The sequence below is a fragment of the Aricia agestis genome, chromosome 14, assembly GCF_905147365.1.
Source record: "Aricia agestis chromosome 14, ilAriAges1.1, whole genome shotgun sequence".
NCBI classification, from domain to species: Eukaryota; Metazoa; Arthropoda; class Insecta; order Lepidoptera; family Lycaenidae; genus Aricia; species Aricia agestis.
Genome location: NC_056419.1, coordinates 13,940,448 through 13,961,439, shown reverse-complemented (window position 1 = coordinate 13,961,439; position 20,992 = coordinate 13,940,448). Strand labels below are relative to the sequence as shown.

Genomic DNA, 20,992 nt, shown 5'->3' with positions numbered 1-20,992 from the left:
ATAAATATTTAAAACTTGAAGAAATGTTGTGTTCATAGTTTTTATTATTCGTAGTGTGTTCATGAGAATTTTATTCAGATTATTATGTAGCTTTAGAGTCTTAGGTATGGTTAGCTTTTTGTACAGACATTAAAATTTCTAACACACAACATTAAGGTTCACACGTGGGAGAGCCATGCTTCGGCACGAATGGGCCGGCTCGACCGGAGAAATACCACGTTCTCACAGAAAACCGGCGTGAAACAGCGCTTGCGCTGTGTTTCGCCGAGTGAGTGAGTTTACCGGAGGCCCAATCCCCTACCCTATTCCCTTTCCTACCCTCCCCTATTCCCTTCCCATCCCTACCCTCCCCTATTACCCTATTCCCTTTTAAAACTTAAAAGGCCGGCAACGCACCTGCAGCTCTCCTGATGCTGGGAGTGTCCATGGGCGACGGAAGTTGCTTTTCATCAGGTGACCCGTTTGCTCGTTTGCCCCCTTATTTAAAAAAAAATGGGTAAGATAAAATAAATTACTGACTCTACATCACTGACAAATACTGACAATCATCATTGTGTATTATAATCCCGATATCTAATTATGGCGTGAGACATAATTTAATAAACGTCTTAATTACTGTTCTTCTAACGTAATTACGAATAAACCGCCACTCGTGCCGCTAATGAGACAAGGGGGGTCAAAATTTACCCCCGACATGGAGGTTCCCATATCGGGGGTACATTTTGACCCCTTATATCGAGGTACTATTGTCATTGTTTTGAAAATGAAGCCTTTAACAGCTTTCGACATGATGTTGTAATATCTTTGATTGCTTTTAAATTTCACTTTTTAATATCATTCCTAGTCTTTCGTTCATAGATTTATAGTGACGTCGCGTTGTGTCTTGTTACTAATATTTATGTAATAGCTCGATAATAAGACTAAACATTGGCAATAACGTAAGTAGATATAAAAATTGTCTGCTTCTCTCAAACTTTCTAGTTAGCAATATGGTATATGTAGCTTTTATTAAGTAGTTTTTCCCTCTATCTCAATTTTACCCTCTCAGCTAATGACGATCTAGCTACTCCTTTACACGATAAAACAATCATAAACAGTACTCAATGTAATTGGCGGCAGAAAGCCAAGATTTGCAAACAGCACACAATAAAACCTTTAGTGCACAGTAAATTCTCACGCGTGCCCACTGGTTTATTGTCTACTTTATGATATACATTTAGCGTGCCTAGGGTTGCCAGGATAAAGTCGGACATAGAATGCGTGTCCGGCCAAAATAAAAATTAAAGGTAGTCCGGCTTTTGTGAGGCTCTACATCTACAATTTAATTAAAAAACCTTGCTATTTGATATATTAGAATAAAGTTACACTAATCTATACTCTCTTGAATTATGTTGGTGGTATAGTGCTGTCATAATATCTAAAACTATCTTTAGTTACAAGAAGGTGCTATTTTTAAATACAACACAAATGCTCTAACGAATCGAGCGCATTTTATATTAAAAGTTGAAAAAAGCAAGGTGTCGTCTGGCCTTTTATAAAAATATCCGGCTTAGCCAACTTTTCCGGCTTTTAGATTTCATGATCTGGCAACCCTGGGCCTCCTTTATGCCGTCTTAACGAACGCCCTGCTTTTATGCGAGACTGGTAAACGAGGATACATTTTATCCGCCTGTTAATAGTGTAGGTATAACGCTCTTACAAGCTGAAAACATTCACGAGATAACCGTGGAACGATAAAACAATCTTACTGTCATACCCTCTTATATGTTGTAAGCTAAGAGACCTCTTTAACGCTCAGCATCAAATGTAAAAGGGATAGGTAGAATTACTCATATTATATTCAGTTAAAAAGGTAACTAAATAGGAAATACACACACATATTTTACAATGGCAACATGTGAGTAATGTGTATGTTCGTTACTTTTTAATAAAAAAGCTGTCTAACCTTCGGCATAAAAATATTTGAGGCTACTTTTTATTCTTTGTGATAAAAAGTAACCTACGACTAAAAGGAATTGTCCTTCTCGTGGAAAACCGTAAAATAAACTTCATATATCTTCATCCTGAAACTTTATAATAGAATACACGTATATACATAATGAAATAATTTTTCAGGGTAGACATATACCCCCGGGGCCCGGGAAATATTGTATCATACACTAAAGTTAAATAACCGTGAAATAAGGATTTTCAACCCTTTAGTAAGTGAGGTTCGCACATGCGTAGTAAAAAACGCTCGAATTTTGGGATATAGACCTACTTTTGAACCAGGAAATTGTGTAAAATATTTTTGTAATACGTAAAAATAGTGCTTTTGGTGAGTTTTCGAATAAAGATCAATTTACATAATATTTGACATAGGTAAATTCGAAATCATATTAAAATCGCGAAAAATCGTATGCTGGGGTTTGGGCAGTTACATTTTGTTTTAATACTGTTCGTTAGAATTAAAATCATGTTTGTAAACGAAAACTGCTTTTTCTTTGCAAAATTGTCATTTAACATTTTCGTCAACTTTAACGTCAATATGTGTTTGCATCATTTGCATGTAATCGTTGCGAATATCGATACGTGTAACCGGGGCATTACACCTCAACGACCAGTCGAATCTAATTTTTCCGCTGGATTTGAATCGCAATCGAATTTGATCGCCCGTCAAATATCTCGCGCGGTTCCAATTTGTTACAAATTACCTCCCACCGTGGGGTCCCCCCGGACTCCTATCTTTATTTTCTGTCAATAGGGGGTGTTTTTCGTTTAACACTTTTCGCTTTGACTGTAATGTTATAAGCTTCGCAGGTTATAATAAAAAATAAGATGAAAAGTAGAGAAGTCTTAATATTACGTATTTTCAATTTCATTTTTTATTACCGCTTCAAAAGATTAAATTGCTACTTTTCATATTCATGTTTTATTATTAATACAAAATCTTGACATACAATATTTATTTGTGAAAAATATTATTTATTTGTTATTTATCACTGTAATAATAAAAGAAGAAAGATAATAATTATATTGTAACATAATATTCACCAAAACAAAAAGAAAGGCACCAACGATAATTAGGCGAATAACTCGAGCAAAAATCGCATTGGCATAAATAATATAATTAATTACAACTAATATATCGTCAGTGTTGCCAGGATAAAAACAAATAAATAACGAGGGGGCAGAGGTAATGTTTTGTCACAACTGGGGAAAATACCTTTGTAACCTTATGGTATAATAAATTATTATTGTATAATGCGAAAGTTTTGTATGGAAGTTGTGTTTATCCGACGACGGGAAACGGGTAATGATTTTTCAGCGTACTTATATTATTTTGTGTTTGTAGCTTCTAAACTGGTTTTGAATTTAACAAAATATTTTCTTAGTTAGAATGTTTTTAAGATTTTCTAATTCTGAAAAAAAATTAGGAATAATAGGGAATAATATTTATGGTGCATATTATGTACCTAATATGGGGACAGTATTGTGAATGTTGCAAACTAGATATAGTTGAAAATCCACCTTTTTTATTAGGGTTCCGTACCCAAAGGGTAAAAACGGGACCCTTTTCCGTCTGTCCGTCTGTCTCCAGGCTGTAACTCAAGAACAGTAATAGCTAGAGAGTTGAAATTTTCACAAATTAGGTATTTCTGTTGCCGCTATAACAACAAATACCAAAAACAAAATAAAATTAATATTAGCCCCCCTAATTGCTCATACAACAAACGTGATTTTTTCGGCCTTTTTCGCTCTATATCAATAATGGCAAGATGTAGGCACTTGAATTTTTCACAATTCTTATTATATGTACTTTAATATTTTATAATAATATTAAAATAAAATAAAAATTTAAGGGGGCTCCCTACAAGAAACACAATTACACAATTTTTAGCCTATTTTTGCTCTGTTTTTCGTAAGCTTCGGCCTAGACAGCGAATTACAGGCCAATTATACAAGATGGCATGTAAGTGTACATCAAGTGTATATCAAGATATTATGTATCTATACAGTGTACAAATACATAATATCTTGATATACCGTACCGCTATTAACTCATAAACGGGCTAGGCTTATAGCCTAAGCCATAGCCTGGCAAATTATACAACGTGGCATGTATACTGCATAGTGTTATTTAAATACAACCCGTGCCACTATTCTTTAAACTCATAATCGGTCTAGGCGTAGTATTAACCAATTATACAAAATGGCATGTATAGTGTATACTGTATAGTGTATAGTATACAACCGGTACCGCTATTTATTAGCCGCTGCAAGTGGGTCTCATATATAATTCAGTGCAGTACCGCCAGTCTGTCCGTGAGGTATTGCGGTCGAATTATATTGATATTGTTGGGAACACCTGGCCTCATCATCATCAAGCAATATGCGGTCAAAACATTCACTTAAGAATGTAGAAATTTGGTGTTACAACTGACGGTGAAGCCAAACGAGCGTAATTTTGTGAGTCGTGAGTCGCAGAATTTCTGCCGCGTAAATATCTTTTCATACAAATCATGACTCACAAAATTACGCTCGTGTGAATCAAACAAGACTTTTGTATGAAACTGAATGCTGCAGAATTTCTGCCAGCCGAAACTCTGCGACTCACAACTCACAAATTACGCTCGTTTGGCTTCAACCTAAGGCCGGTAAATAGTACTCAAGATGCCTCTCGGTCGCAAGACACGGTTCAGGCTCTGTGATTGGTTGGCTGTCAAAATTTGGAACAAACACAGAGCCGAACCACCTCTTGAGACCGGGTCGCATCTTAAGTACTGACTATTTATACCGGCCTTAGAGTTACAAGTGAGGAGCTGGCGAACAGAACCGGATTAGTCCGCGAGAAAAAAAATTACGCAGTGTCTAAAAAACTAATATCAATAGACTAGAGATACCTTCGAACTCTGGTGGACTTGTCCGGTTTTGTTTTCCAGCTCCTTGTGTTACTTGATTTTCTCTCGTCTCTCGATATAGCATAAAATACTAAAATTTTCCTTTTCCTTAATGCTAATATATTAACTATATAATATGACGTGTGTCCGTCTGTATCTCCTTCACATTTATAGAGTATAGGATATACTTTGAGTCCCGAAAACGGATATAGGATAGTCCCTAAAAATGTGCAATTTCTGCGAGATAAGGAGGAACAATAAGAAGAAACCATAACGACACGGCCGAATACTACACAGAGAAAAACATAGCAATTGGAAAACTGTAAAGCATTTGGATTAAAATCTCCATCATTAATTATTATTTGAAAACAATTTAAACGGAGCACTAAATAACGAGATAAAACAATGAACAAACAATGAATTCACAATCGGCAATGTAAATGGCGGGATTAGATGTTTGATTTATACCCCGGGACCAGATAGAGTAGATATAGGGTTGCCAGATGAATAAAGCCGGATAAAGCCCGGCTTTTTGTTTGGGCGTCCGCTTAAAAAACTCTGCGGCTTGTCCGGTTCCAGCTCGGTTTTTTAAATGTTTTGTGTGTTTTTATTGATAGGTTAGCAATGGTCAAAGAAACGCTAAAGATTACAATATTATGTTTATAGTGTCAATTAAATAATAGTCATTGTAATCAAAATTTTCTATTAAAACTTATAATAGAGCTAAATAGTAATAATCAAAAAGCTTGATTCTATGCACTGTTTCTTCTAGTGTATGTTATTATTATAAAGATAACAAAATATAAAAACCATAGTGTCTCCGGCTTTTCGGTTTGGAGATTTGGCAACCCTAAGTGTTCTGTTTACAGCATAGATAGAGATAGTTATATCTCTGCTTACAGCACAGATAGAGATAGATATAACATGTCAACATGCTGCAGCAAAGATAGATAGAACTGAACAGTTTTGCGTAAATTCTTAACAATTAATATACGATTTAGTTAATTTAAAAACGACAAACAGTTACTTGCCATAGATAGAGTAAAATCAAATACTGTAATGGCTGAGAAATAATCAATAGGTCAGATAATATTATCCAACAGTCCTCTTAAAAATTCTAGTTTTAAAAATTTGTCATCAGCAACGGAACTCCCAGCGTATTTCCTCGTCCTTGACAGGAAAGTCGCTTACTTCTTCAAGGTTATATATAACATCGTTAGCTAGCGTTAGCTTTAAACCATTAGATATGGCCCCATAAATCACTTCAATAATAAATATAACTCATCACGGCTACGATTTTGTATCGTTGTTATCAGTGGCGTAGCTAAGAAGCAAGGTGGGCGCTGCCCCGGGGCTTCCAAGCTTAGGGGCCCTAAATCTGTGATTCGCAATCTATTAACTGTAGATGTCTTGATGTTGTGACTGATATTTCATTTCACTACGACTTACGGGATAAAAACTATCCCAAGTCCTTTCCCGTGACAAGAACTACCTACTCATCAAATTTCATAAAAATCGGTTCAATGGTTTAAGCGTAAAGAGGCAACAGACCAGGCGCGGTCCGAAGGGGGCGGGGAGGGGGGCTCACAGGGGACATGATCCCCCCCAAATGTAAGGTAAAATAATTGAAAAATCTCAAAATCTTGTTAAATAATAAAAGGAAATTTCTAGCTATAAAATAAAAAAAAGTGTAGTAACTACTGAGTGACCCCCCCCCCCCCCCAAATTTCAGGCTGCGACCGCGCCTGCAACAGACAGACAGACACTTTCGCATTTATAAAAAAATTTGTTACGGGACATTTTTTTTATACGCCTCTATTATTCGCAAATATTTTACCTTCGGTTAGCGCCTCCTAATATATTTTTTGGCCCGGGGTCCTCTGTTAGCTAGCTACGCCACTGGCTGTTATTACACCCCCTTTTACAACGCTGGGGGTGTAAATACCCCCATGGCTAAGCGTGATCCATTAGGAGCGTTCTATGAAATTACATTATAGCCAAAACGCTTTTACTACGCGTTAGCGCTTGTAGTCTTATCTATATTCAAATGAATTGACTTGACTCGTCGTATGTTACTAATGTAAGGGGAAATTGAAATTAAGGCTAACGGAAAGATAAATTAAATTACATATATTTAAACAAATAACTTTGGGGCTCTACGTTGTGTCAAGATGGATGGTTATATCCATCCATTGTAAAGCTGTTTATACCATACACAGTCGTGGATTATTTGTAATGGGGATTGTCCATTTTTTTTATTTTGCTCATTACAAAAACATTTCCAGGAATAAGGTCAGTGATCGTTTTTCTGTAGATAAACGAAAAAAATACCCATTAGTTACTTATATTTTTGAACAAATACGTTTAACCTTTGTTTGACCTTCAATGGCGTTAAATTAGCAATAAATTCGACCAACATTACGTTTCGAACTTTTGGTAAGCTTCTCGTATCAGCTTTCACATAATGAGAACTTGCATTTGACGAACCAGCCATTATAAATAACATTGAAAGGAAATTTAAAACATATGCAGAGGTCAATTGGCGGCCGATGATGACGTCAGAGCGAAACTTTAAAAATTTATTGAGAAAAAACTAGCCAATGAATTTCAAAATTATTTAATTTTATATTCTTGAAATACCCTATTTTAACGAAAAAAAATATAAAAAGTACATGTAATTTTTTTTGGACAATGCCCATTATGGATGGCATAGCATGGCGTGGCATGGTAAAACGTTAGCATAATATGATAATGATGACGTTTATTGTGCATTTACGTCTCCACTTGGTTTAATCTTGAAGATATACCCAAGATATAATTCTGTCTACTCTGCCCAAGATAACATTTGAATATCACTGATTTTACCATCTTTAATAAGTCATCATATCTTTACTAATTTACTAATAATATTATAAATACGAAAGTGTGTCTGTGTGTTTGTCGTTTACCTCTTCACGCCCAAACCGCTGAACCGATTTTGCTGAAATTTGGCATAGAAATACTTGGAGTCCCGGGAAAGGACATAATGATACTTTTTATTCTGGAAAAATGTACGGTTCTAGCATGATAAAAGATTTTTGTCGCAACGGAGTTGCGGGTGTCGATCTGTTTATTAAATAAAAGATTGATTTAAACCCTGTAATAACGTTCGAAACAGTTTACAAGCTCAAAAAGGGCACATACTTGAACAAAAACCATTCAAAACTCGCCGATGTAAAACTACTTACATGACTTCGTCTAAGAGGCTCGAATCCATGAAGGTATAATACTATTGGAGGGAGCCTTATATTTTGACAGTTGATAATGTTACTCTTTCTTACTAACGATGCAGTAAGTTTAGTGAAAGAGAAAGCTCATATCGGTGTGTAAACGTCAAAAGCCTGTAATGTTATGTCCGACCTAGTAGAACATAACAAAGGAATCGGTCTGCATATTTCACGTTTGAAAAGTGCTAATAAAAGTGTTTAGTGAACGTTAAATGCAATATCTTGTTGGGTTTTGTGGTTCTGCTAAATAATAAACCATAAAAACGGCCAAGGAATGCCTCAATCACGTGGATTTAACATAACATACGTAAGTTTTCAATAACGTTTTTTGGGCTTATCAATCGGTATTTTTTGTAAGTTAAAAAGAAAAATTATAAGTTTAATAATCGCTTAATCATGCTGTTTATGCCATTAGTGATAAAAATGTCACATCAAGTAATAATTTGGCTACAAATATGGCATAGATTTTTACGTGTGCTTTAGGGATGCACCTTGCTTGAATTATAAATTTATATCGATAAAAATATTGTCATGGACTAAATGTTTTTTTTTTTCAGGATTTGAAAATGCTTCAAAATAGACGACGAACAGAAATATTTAGACGCAAGTTTCATGCAAGTTTTTAATCCTTACTCCCTTATGAAGGCATCACAATATTGGGATTATCAATTCAAACGTAAGTTTGAAACAATGATTTTATTGAAATAAAAAAGTTCTAACGGAGAGTAAAATGATCAACAGCTCTTACACCTTCCCCCTGTAAGTACTCAAATCGTTACTTGGATTTACTTTTTGAAATTTTATCCTGGCATTACTCTTTTTTAATAAATACCAAACACAATAGATATTCAGTTGTATGGGTTAAGTCTGGAAAACTTATATAAAGCATATTGCCCCGTATACAATATTATAATATGTATATATTTTATAGTATTAAGTTCATTTATTGTCACTAAACCAACTATTTTTTTTAGGTTTTTGGAATGCTTCTAAAGAAAAGTTCAATATGATGGTGATGACGGAGAGACCTATAATGAAGATAATATTATTTTTAAGTTTAGATACCGAGTAATCTGGTGGTGAGATGGAGTGAGGAGGGATGGTTTAAGTGAGGAAAATCCCCCTTATCACTACCACCCTCAGGAGACCCCCCCGTTAAAGAGACTGTTGTCAACTGTTTTCAGTATAATTCTCGAGGCATACTAAGGTTAGCTAAAGTTTATATTTTTATAATATGGATTTAAGTATTCAATACTCGTATGTACTCGCAGTCATTAATTGTGGATCAACCCACATTTTTTAAGTTATGGATGCCATTTTAAATGATCTAAAGAACATGACTGCATTCATATCTCAGTGCGTAATTTTTTGTAGCATGATACACAAATGCAGTCATTAAACAGAGTCCAATAATTATAAAGCAGACAACCTTCCCCGTAATCCATATTTAAAAATTGCTAATTTCATATTTTTTCATTTAAATCTTGACATGTCCAAATTTTGTAATGTGCAAAAAATGGAATAAATACTTTTTGAATATTGATACTAATAAACAAATTATTTTTAGGTTAAAGGAATGCTCCTAGAGAAGAGGTCAATGTGATATTGATGACAATTGGGAACCTATATAGAAGTTAATATTATATTTACTTCGTAAGCTGTGACTAAGAACATAATATTCAATAAAACCTTATGTTTGAATATTTTTCATTTTCATTTAATTTCTGATTTTTAATATGTGTGTACTGTGTAATATTATACAATGTGTCCTAACACCGGTGCCCGATCCTTACATGCTTGTTATGAATTATGATGTATAGCATATTTTATTGACTGAAGGATCGGACACTGGTGTTGGGACAGTGGACACATTATATTATTATTTGTCCCGTCACCAGTATCCAATGCTTTAACGTCTTTATTTCTTCGATAATACATATTAATTGTTATTTTACAAAATTGCTGTTAAATAGTAATTAAGTATAATAAAGTATTTTTGTTCTTCTGTTGTTTTCTTATAAAAACTGTTGATTTTATTGATATTACACTCCGGACAAGCCTTCGTGGCTTATGGAGTATACATATTATGTATATTTTTAACAATTTGTGTAATTATATAATTAAATATTTTATTTATATAAAAGTATTTTCATTTTTCATATACTCAGATGACCTCTGTGGCTCAGTGGTGAGCGCGTTGGCAGCTTAAGCCGGGGGTCGCGGATCCGAATACCGCCGACGGAACAAAAAGTTTTCATAAGTTTCATAAGAGTTTCATGTGTATTAAATATGTGTATCATATAATAAATCTATAACGTGATAAAAATCTATAACATAAAATTATAGTCGACTATTGGTCGATTTTTATCGATATACGTCCATCCCTACACGCACACTATGGCAATTGCACACAAGCATAAAATGGCCACGCGCTGGCGAGGTAAGAATCCATCTACTTATATCCTTAATCTATGCTCGAATCCCTATTCTAAAATACATATTCAATCTCTCATTCATTCACTCTCTCATGGGGAAGTGATCGGCGGCCATTTAATATATGGAGGAAATTGGCGCGCAACCGGGTATGCAGTTTTTGTAATAATTAGAGCTCTGAGGGGGTATTAACTAGGATGATAGAGATTGGTATCTATGGTGATCTAAACTCCAAAGTATACATTTTTTTGATTAATAATAATGATTTTGATTCATAATAAAGATCATTATTATATGGAAACATATTTTTCATCATATTTGCCGTAATGAGATATAGGTTTTAATTTTGATTTAATTAAAAATTTAATTGGAGACTTTACAACAAAAGTTTATTTTATGTGTAGGTAATGGCTAAAAGGCAACGAGTGGATTCCTGTGATATAATAATAATTATTTGTAGCTTCGGTTTTTTTTCTACGGCCTACGTTATAGCCAAACTTAATCGTTATGAATGCACAGTGACCCTAACTTGACTACATACTTAAACCTAGATCTCAAAATCTTTAAGGTCTAGAAAGCTGTTTTTTTACACAAGTAGCTTCAGTTCATGAAGATTAAATGCTCAAGACGATGCACGATTACTGAAAAAATGCTCGATAGTTTTTGCTTGGATCTTCGAAGTTTGCTGTCTTTTCTTTAATATTTTAAATTTTTTAATATCTAAAAAGGCATTGATAAAACCTAAATTTGCTCAAAATACTTTTTTCATAATCATTATAGTTCGTCTTTTATTCATAGTAAAACTAACTTGGCGATGAATCCGCGTCGTCCTTTTTCACCTGGCATAATATGAAAGACGGGCGTGAGTGTGAAGAGAGAAGGACGATGTTTGGTTTTTTTGGGTTAGTAGCCTCTTAAAATGCAATACGATTGCTCGCTGTCTTCACGTAATAGTTCACGTATGGACTGAATGTTGTATTTGACAGCACGATATGAGTATTGAGTATGCACCGGTTAATTCCGTTTTCAATGATATCGTCGAGCTGGTATTAGTCACAGACATCACACGATTAGGTAAGAATTTCATTCGAAATCCAAATGTTTGAATTGGTGTTTTTTTTAACGAAGGCAATGTGGTAAAGTAAGAACTGGTTTTTTTTTTAATAAAATACAGAACTACTTGTGCCTCCAGTCTCTCACACAAGTCTTTTGGCCGGTTTCTGAGATATTTTAACAGGAATTAACCTACTCAGGTACAGTCTGTCAAGAAAGTGAAGAAATTAAAAAGTGGCAACATCGTAGTGTCATCTCTTTCTGAAAATCAATCTAAAAGGGCCCATTCACGGCAGGACTGCACGGCAGTCCTGCAGTGAATGGGCCTCACTGATTGGTTCACACTCGGTGTTTCTGGCCGGCAACCTTTTAGATTGATTTTCAGAAAGAGATGACACTACGATGTTGCCACTTTTTAATTTCTTCACTTTCTTGACAGACTATAATATGGCTAGTGGTTTTGATAGGCTATCGTCAAAAAGTTAACTTATTAAGTTATTAACAACGCAATTGAATCGATAAGCTCCAGTTAAAAAAAAAACACCAAAACTTTTCTCATTATATACATATCTTAGTTTAGGCAACTTCTAAAAAAATACGTCTCGTTTAAATACGTCTCGTTTAAATACATCTCGTTTTAATACGTCTCGTTTAAATTCGTCTCGTTTAAATACGTCTCGTTTAAATACGTTTCGTTTAAATACGTCTCGTTTAAATACGTCTCGTTTAAATACGTCTCGTTTTAATATCCAAACAAAATCTCCTGATATTATTAGTGTGTGTTATGTAAACAAAGTGACAATATTGTTGCACTTATCTATTTTCAGGGGAAACGGCGACAAAAATAGTTTTATATAAATAAAAGCATCCGCCATTTTCCCCCGTTGTCCCGGCAATATTTTCCGCCAGAATGTATTCCTCGCTCCAAATTGAATAGGCGACAGAGTGTATTAACGTATTAAATACAAAAAAGTTATTGCCGGTATGGAGAGGAAAAAGATTTTGTGTGCGGCGAATAGACGCCATCTTGGAATGTCGAATATAGAATTTTTTCATTGACAAAGAAATATTCTTGAATAGCTAGCTTGTTCTTTATTACAGCCCCCGTAGACAAGTGGCAAAGCCTATCATTATCGTCCTAGGCATCTAATTGACTCGCTAATTCAACAAGGTGACTGCAGGAAATCTGTTGAATGAGACTTGTGAGTTTAGACCCAAGTCGTTAAGACTTGGCGTCATCGTAGTTAGCGATAGCAATTTGGCTCTAATTTATAACTTAAGCTTTAAATATTGTCGATTTTCATATTGTTATCTACATCTATGATGTTTTTACACGTAACCTAGAAGTTTTGGAAAATTAATCTACAAAAGGTTCTAAGAAATTATAGTACTTTGTTCTCTAACGTTCTGTATAGTTGAGTATAAACGGTGCATTTAGATGTCGGCATATTCACGGGCCACGGGTTAAATGGGACAGCTGTGGGCCACGGGGTCATTCTAATCCCATAGGTTAACCCGTCGGCGCCAGGTCATACTCATTCCATACTCTCAGCTCAACCCGTGCTAATGGCCATATTCAATCGATGGGGCGATCGATTTGACCGAATTTAGAACACTCTATGATGGCCACACTCAGGGGCACTGATAAGTGATAACTTTAATTAAATGAAAATTTTAACATAAGTTTATGCATAGGCTTCAATCGTTTCTGTCAAACTATAAGAATTGTGACCAATGAGAGTAAAAAAAGATGCAATGCATTTCTGTGAAACTGTTCATTACTTAAATTAAAATTAGTTAACATTTAAATGCCTCTGAGTTCGGCCGTATAATATTTGTAGCTTTTTATTTTGTGTGTTTATCTTGTGGGTATCAGTAACTTATTATATTGTTCTCTCAAAATAACGATTAGCAGACCAAAAAGTGTACGGCTGAATCGCGCCTATCGAAGTATGATTAGGCTGAGATTATGCGCGTAACATATTGAACAACTTGGAAGATCTCTCTTTGAGGCATTTAAAGCATGTTCCCCGCAACTCATACGACAAAACAACATTCGTTGGGTCAGCTAGTATTTATAAATAGTTCTCCTAAATAGGTACAATGAGCAAATAGTTTAAACTACCGAGTACTAATCAGTAGAGCGCGACGTTTAATTATAATTAAGTTTAATTTTACATGTTGTGTTAATTTAAAATAATACACAATGTAAGTAACTGATAAGTTAATTATTTATTTTCAATGGAAAAACGCTTAACTGATAGACATTGCTAACTGTAGTTCTTAGAAAAATATAAGAAACATCAAGATTTTAATTATTATCGCTACAATGGATCTTCTCGCCTCGTCTCTGTTGTAATATTTCTTTAAATTTTCTTCGATATTATTTCAATGAACATTTCTCTGTGGTAAATACTTCGAAGAAGACTATAGATATAATATTAATGAATATAAGAACTGTCTATAATGATATTATTTGCTATATCTATCGACTGTGAAGCTATTTAGTTTTATCAAACACTAGATGACGCCCGCAACTCCGTTGCGCCAAAATTAGTTTATCGCGCGGGAACCGTACATTTATTCGGGATAAAATGTACCCTATGTCCTTTCCCGGGACTCAAAGTATCTCTGTACCAAATTTCAGCCCAATCGGTTCAGCTGTTTAGGCGTGAAGAGGTAACAGACAGACAGGCAGACAGACAGGCAGACAGACACACTTTCAAAATTCATAATATTAGTATGGAGTATGGATGCAGGCGGCTTGTGACTAGATACGGTGTTAGCTAAATGATTTAAATACTTATAAGAAGATCTAAATTAGTAAATTCAAGTCTTATTAATTTTCAAAAACTCGATGCATAAAGCGCAAGATGCGCAATGGAAAAAATAGTCGTTCATTTTAACCGCTTGGGTGAATTTTGTCCCCGTTTTCACACTATCAAGAGGGTCAAATTTGCCGCATTTTCAGCGTTTCCATTGAATTTTTTAACCGGCGTTCGTGGAATTTTCTTTTGCGAACTAGAAACGTGTCACTCGGGCAATTTTTCACAAAACCAGCTCCGTCGGTCCCGCGGCTCCAACTCGGTTGATTTCCCCCAAGAATCCTGATGGAGGAATTTGAGAGAGCCTTTAAAATTTATACCGGGATCTCTGTTCCGCTCATTTCACATAAGGCGTGTGCTCCTTCGGGATTGTATAATATCGATCCCGCGGAAACGTAGGCGGAAAGATCAATGTGTGTTCCAAGTTCCAACAGCAAAGCAACAGAAGAAAATTGTAGTTTTGCTGTCAATCGCCTGTTGCAAGATAGTTACGTAATCCCTCTGCCGAAGCCGTGTTCTTAAAAAGAAGTAAAAATCTCTAATGACTACATATAATACGAATAAAACAGTGCCTCTTAGAAATTATAGTCTACAAAAAGTAATCGATCGACTAAAAATATAAATGTAGATTAGAGTTATCTATTTATTGGCGTTAGCGTAACAAAACATAATATATAAACGTCTTATTCCAAACTTAGCTTATATGTGTCTTTACGTGTCTCCATTCCAATTCCAGATAAATTTGTCTCCATTTCTGTCTAACGTGTCTGCATTCCAGTCAGGAGTGTTGTTTTGATCGCGGTAGCGAACGGTCGCGCACCGCTCAGCAACACACATAGCAAATATTAATAAAATTAATTAATATTTCGCGAGTCGCGCGGCTCACAGCCGCTGCACCGACACCATGGCGCTCGTATCCAACGAGCTGCTGGCGTTCGTACAACACGTCGTCAACACCATGGACGAAGATGGCATCGTGCAGCTGTGCAGGTCCACCTACACCAACGAGGAGATCTGCAAGGGCAGGCTTGTACTGTTCGAAGCGCTCGGCAAGACAGCGCAGATGACGTCCCGGAGGAGAGACGGAAGCGAACGAAGCTTCCAGGACATCATCTCCCTGCTCAAGCAGACTAATCCTGCGGAATTGCCGGTGTTTGTGGCCAAGCAGCTCCACAAACTGCCGGCGGTATCGACGGACCACGTCAACGTCTCCAGCCTGCTCCAGAAGTTCAACATCATGAGGGCAGAGCTGGACGAGATGCGAGGTAGATTTGATGCCTCGGAATCCACCGTCAGTGAGTTACATAGTGAATTATTACAATTAAAAAGTAATAATTCATTATGTAGATCAGCCGCCGCCGTCAGCTCGCCGTCCGTGTCACCGCGTGACGTCGACACGAAATTTAGGCCATCGACTCAAGCAAAAAATTATGCAAGCGTCACTGCTTGCCCCGCACCGGCCCCGCGGTCAAAGGCGAGGGGTGCAAAGGAGGGCCGCAAGGCTGAAAATCTTCGACTCGACAGGGACGAGAGCAGGAGGTGCGACGAGGAGGGCTTCGTTCTGGTGGCGAGGAGGAAGAAGAGGAAGCCCACCGTCCGCAACCACCGCGGCACCGCACCTTATGTGCCCGAGCTGCGCCTGCGGAGCGAGGTGCCCGTGACGCCGCTCTACGTGTCGCGCCTGCACTTTTCCATGACGGTCGAAGACGTCGTAAACTACACCCGCGAGAAGACCACCTACACCTTGAGGGTGGAGCGTCTGCACTCTCGCTACAAAGTGAATTTCAGTTCCTTTGTGGTGAGAGTGCCGACTCAAGTTTTATCCATCTTCGAGGTGGAGGAGTTCTGGCCCGCCGGTGTAGTTTACCGGAGGTTCCGCAGGAGGCTCCCGAACGAAGCGCGCATCACGTCGCCGAAAGAGACTTTACGTGATAAAGTGTAGTGTAATTGTGTGTGTGAATGTGTAAATAATATATATTAGGATAAAATTGTTCGGCGTGCATCTGTTGTCTGATTGCCATAACACAAGTTTTTACTTAGCATGGGATTAGACGACGTGATGTACGCTACCTAGCTTTTATACTATTGTATATTATTGTATGCTTAATAAAGAATTTGAATTTGAATTGAATTCCAATTCCAGATAAATTTACCTGTCTAACGTGTCTCCATTGTTATTCCAGATAAATTTGCCTGTCTAACGTGTCTCCATTCCAATTCCAGATGAATTTACCTGTCTAATGTGTCTTCATTGCAATTCCGGATGAATTTACCTGTCTAATTTGTCTCCATTCCAATAATTGCACATGAATTTACCTGTCTAATGTGTCTCCATTCCAATTCCAGACGAATTTACCTGTGTAACTTGTCTCCATGTCAATTCCAGATGAGGTGGACGTGATCGGCTATACGTCGAACCAGAGCGACAGCGAGTCGCTGGTGTCCGGACACAGCGGCGACAGCGGCGTGGTCGCGCGGAGCGGCCGAGCGCCACGCGGGACACGGTACACCAGAGTCTAGGTGAGGGATATCATTATCTGTGATGCAGCAGGCTTCGCATGACCACAGAGTAGCTAAGTATGTTAAGGCATGAGTATCTTGCGGCCCGCAGGGACTTTAATAGTGGCCCGCGTAAAGTTAAACCATTTTGAAATTCATGCCTACCGGCAAAATAGAGCCAGGTCGTCGTGAAAGTCATTTTGTTTCCAAAAAAGTTTTCCAATTTGAAATCGTTCATTTTTAACCCTTAAAGAAATTGTGGTTGCGGTCCGCGACACCAAGACCAAAACGTTTTTGGGGCCCGTATAAAAGTTGAGTACCACTGCCATAGAGAGTCTTTGTACGAAAGAATAAAAGAATAATAAAATGAATATATTTTATTTATTTATCTCAGGCATCTTGGCCCATATTATAAATACCTTATAGACTAACATACATACAATTATACTAAAAACTAACATTATCACTAAAACACTAAGCCCCAATTTCACCAACGTCGTTAGTGTTAACAGCTTGTCAAATTGTCATGTCTTCTCTTTTATTCATATGAAAAACGAAAGAGGTAACGTGATACTAATTCGAGCGTTAACTTTAACGGTCCTTGGTGAAATCGGGGCTTAATGTCACAGATTGATTATTAGTTTGTCCCTTAAATCTACGAAAGAATAACCAATAACCATATTATTGTGATCGATTGAGAAAGAAATCTGCGGGGCTAAACTAGCTTTGGAGAATCATGTTATGAATCATAATATCATTAATTTTTTTTTAATCGCGAAATGCAAGTCTGCTTGCAATTCATATCTAGTAATTCGTACTTATTTGGCATTTGTCAGTTTGACAGTTTTGAGAATTCATTTGCTGAATTGATTAAGAGGAATTGCTAAATGTCACCATTTTAGCCCCGCTGATAGCTCAATCTGTCAGTGTGGAAACACTGACAGATTGAGCTGTTTCTTCCTCATTTCTACTGTCGTCATGCAGCGTGCTAAGCCTGATGCCTACTTTAGCCAGTCGGCTGTTTAATTGGCTAATAATTAAAAGTCTGCAACATATCAATCTCATGTAGAAAAACGTGGCCCGTACAAATTACAAAAGATGCTTTTTCAGCATTGCTACTTTCACAGAGAACTCTGTGTACGTGTGTACACAGAGTATTTTCACTTTGTTTTGTTACACCTTGTATATTTTAAGAATAGATTACCACATAATGAAGTAATATTTGCGTTTTCCAGGTGGCGCGTGCGCGGCGCGGGAGTGGCGCGGGAATCGCCGCGCCGCCATCTTATAAAACGTAGGACATTTTGTTGGTACGTGTACTGAGGCGAATGTTGTGACTGAGTGGGGCGAAGTCCCTAGTGGCCCGCCGGAGTCAGCGCCCGCGCCGCACACAAACCGAGTACAAAATTGCCAAAAAAGTGTATAATGGAAGTCTATTTTTTTCTTTCGCTCGCTTCTTCTCATCACAAGGGGCTCAAATAGACGCATAAATGGAATAAAATATTTATTATTTATTTATTGTGACGTTGGCTTTTAGATTGTATATGTCACCGTTTTAAAATTGTGCCCGTAGATGTCGCTAGTGGAAATACCATAGACATAGATAATGGACCGAACTTTCTAAAAATACAATCATATTATTTGATGTGCTGTCTCTTTCTTTACATACGTTTATTCCATGTCTATGTGTTAAGAAATATAAGAGCCATTAAATGTACCCAGCCCCCTAAGGCGGGCGCCAGACATGTGATCAAATACGCAAATTCGCCAAGTGTGGCACTGACATTTGCCTATTTGTGCAAAGTTAATTGCTGGCATTTTCCTATTTGTGCAAAGTTTGCTCAAACTTTGAAGCCCATGTCTGGCGCCGGCTTTAGACAAAGTATCTTTCGTTAAAAACGATGACGAAATTCGTTATCAAAATATATGGGATTTGACATTAGTCTTCGAAATCGAAATGTCATTTAGCGATGACTTATGTCAAACCGCATGGTTTGACATAAGGGACTTTGGCTACAGCCCCAGTACCTCTAATTATTAGGTATTCAGAAAACTTGTTACTTGCCAATACATTGTTAATGACAGTGCCACACAAGATATACACCACACTTTTGACAGGTCACAGGAGTGTTTACCGATTCCGATTGGCCAACGTCAATAGTTACCTAAAAAAAATGACACTAGAAACTACTCAAAATTTAATTAACAACTAAATTTCATTTTATTTATTTTTTATTTTTTACATGTTCAAAACTATTGCTGTATTCTTTTATTTTTCTACTTGACTAATGCCCAGTTTTTTGTGACAGGAGTTCATATAATATTCACTATCGCTTCTGATTGGCTATCGTCAATAAATGAACTAATTAAAAAACGCTAGTAGAAAATAAACTCCTGTCAAAATACCTCATCTGATATTCATTAATTTTCGTAGCTTTTTGATAATTGCTTATTTTTATTTAAGATTTACGCCTCTATAGTCTGTCAAAAAAGTGAATAAATTAAAAAGTGGAAACCTCGTGGTGTCATCCCTTTCAAATCAATCTAAGAAAAAAGGGATGACACTACGACGTTGCCACTTTTTAATTTCTTCACTTTTTTGACAGACTATAGTTACAACTACTAGTAAACCGACGCGACGCTGCGAAACGCGAAATCGCGCGTCTCACTCGCCACACGGCAATGCGTTATGTGGCATCTCGCTCTATTCCTGTTTCGCAGATATTTCGCATTTCGCAGCGACGGTGTACTAGAGGCGTTAATAAATAATAGGCGAATATCAAACTACCCACATCGATTTTATTATCAACTTTGTAGTTTTCATGTTCTTTTTGTTGTGGTATAGGGTTTCAAATTTTGCTCTTATGGTCCAAACTAGCGACATTTACCCGAGCATACAAGTTTTAATGTGAGTAAAATTTATTCTTAGGAAAATTTTACACTTTGACAGCTGAAATGTATGGAAAATTGTCGAAATTATTTTAACTAAAATTATATTTTTCTATCTGAAGCATCGGCCCTAAGTCTCTCATTTCTAATTTTGGCAATTCTCTTGCAAACTGAGTCAACTGTGTTAAACTATAGTCTGGGGTACTTAGTCAAAACGCATTAGTTTGGATAGCGAAGTTAGCAAAATGTATGGTATTTGACATAACGCATCGCAAAGACGTGTCATGACAATGTCAATTGTCAAATCCCATACATTTTTGTCATCTGACTTCGCTATCCAAACTAGCGAATGCATATTTTGACTAAGCTCTGCAACAATTTTACCTTTCGAACGGAACAACTATAAATTCTCAGCCCCCTATATTATATTGTTTATAAAAAGTTATTTTTCTTAATATATTGATTAATGATATTGTGACATTTTGTTTAAATACCTAAGGTACTTATCGTTCACAAAACATGTCGGTCCAACGACTAGTAACTTGTATAGAGAAATATTAATTTTATATTTTGTATATAATTTTATTTTCTGTATAAATTAATCAAATAGATTTAGATCTGTTCTACGTGGCGGCACGACCGCAATTTTTTTTATTCGCACACAAAATTTGGCGCCATTCGAACTGACAGCTGTGCACTGTTCAGCCATTATGCGGGTATGTTACTTTATTGCTCGCATTTCCTTTACTTACACTAACATATTTCTTATTTATATCACTCATCACCCAGAAGGTTCAACACCACTTGAACAACGATGTTCTGTAATATCGGACAACAAGCCATCTTCAATTCTAATTTCTAATTTTATTGGCGCGTTTTTTTTTTTAATTCAAAGTAATGAGATGCAGCTAATGCATTCGCTGCTCCGGTCAATTTTGTCGCTGCATAACATCGTTTAATTAAGTATTAATATTGAATGTTTATGATCTCACTTCACTACCGGGGCCATTAGAGTTATTCGTCGAGTTAATTTGTAAAAAACAGTGTGATGAGCTTATGACTTGGAGTTGGAGACTCAATAAAAAAAAAGTAACGCACTATAACTGAGCCTTTACGCTATTTTCGCTAGCACGACGAAGTTCGAAAT

General features: G+C 36.6%; 1 protein-coding gene and 1 long non-coding RNA gene across 3 annotated transcripts in view; both read left to right on the top strand.

Moving 5' to 3' along the window:
- LOC121733996 (max dimerization protein 1-like) overlaps positions 1–18,575 on the top strand; it is a 315,406-nt gene extending 296,831 nt beyond the window's left edge. For both annotated transcript variants that reach the window (XM_042124409.1, XM_042124408.1), the window contains exons 6-7: positions 16,844–16,977; positions 18,192–18,575. In XM_042124409.1, coding sequence (XP_041980343.1) covers positions 16,844–16,977 — 134 coding nt within the window. In that variant the 3' untranslated portion in view covers positions 18,192–18,575. The remainder of the gene's footprint in view (positions 1–16,843; positions 16,978–18,191) is intronic.
- On the top strand, positions 8,163–9,201 carry LOC121733997. Its single transcript, XR_006036636.1, has 3 exons — positions 8,163–8,453; positions 8,704–8,905; positions 9,121–9,201. It is a non-coding gene; the product is annotated as an uncharacterized LOC121733997 (long non-coding RNA).
- Positions 18,576–20,992: the final 2,417 nt, after the last annotated feature.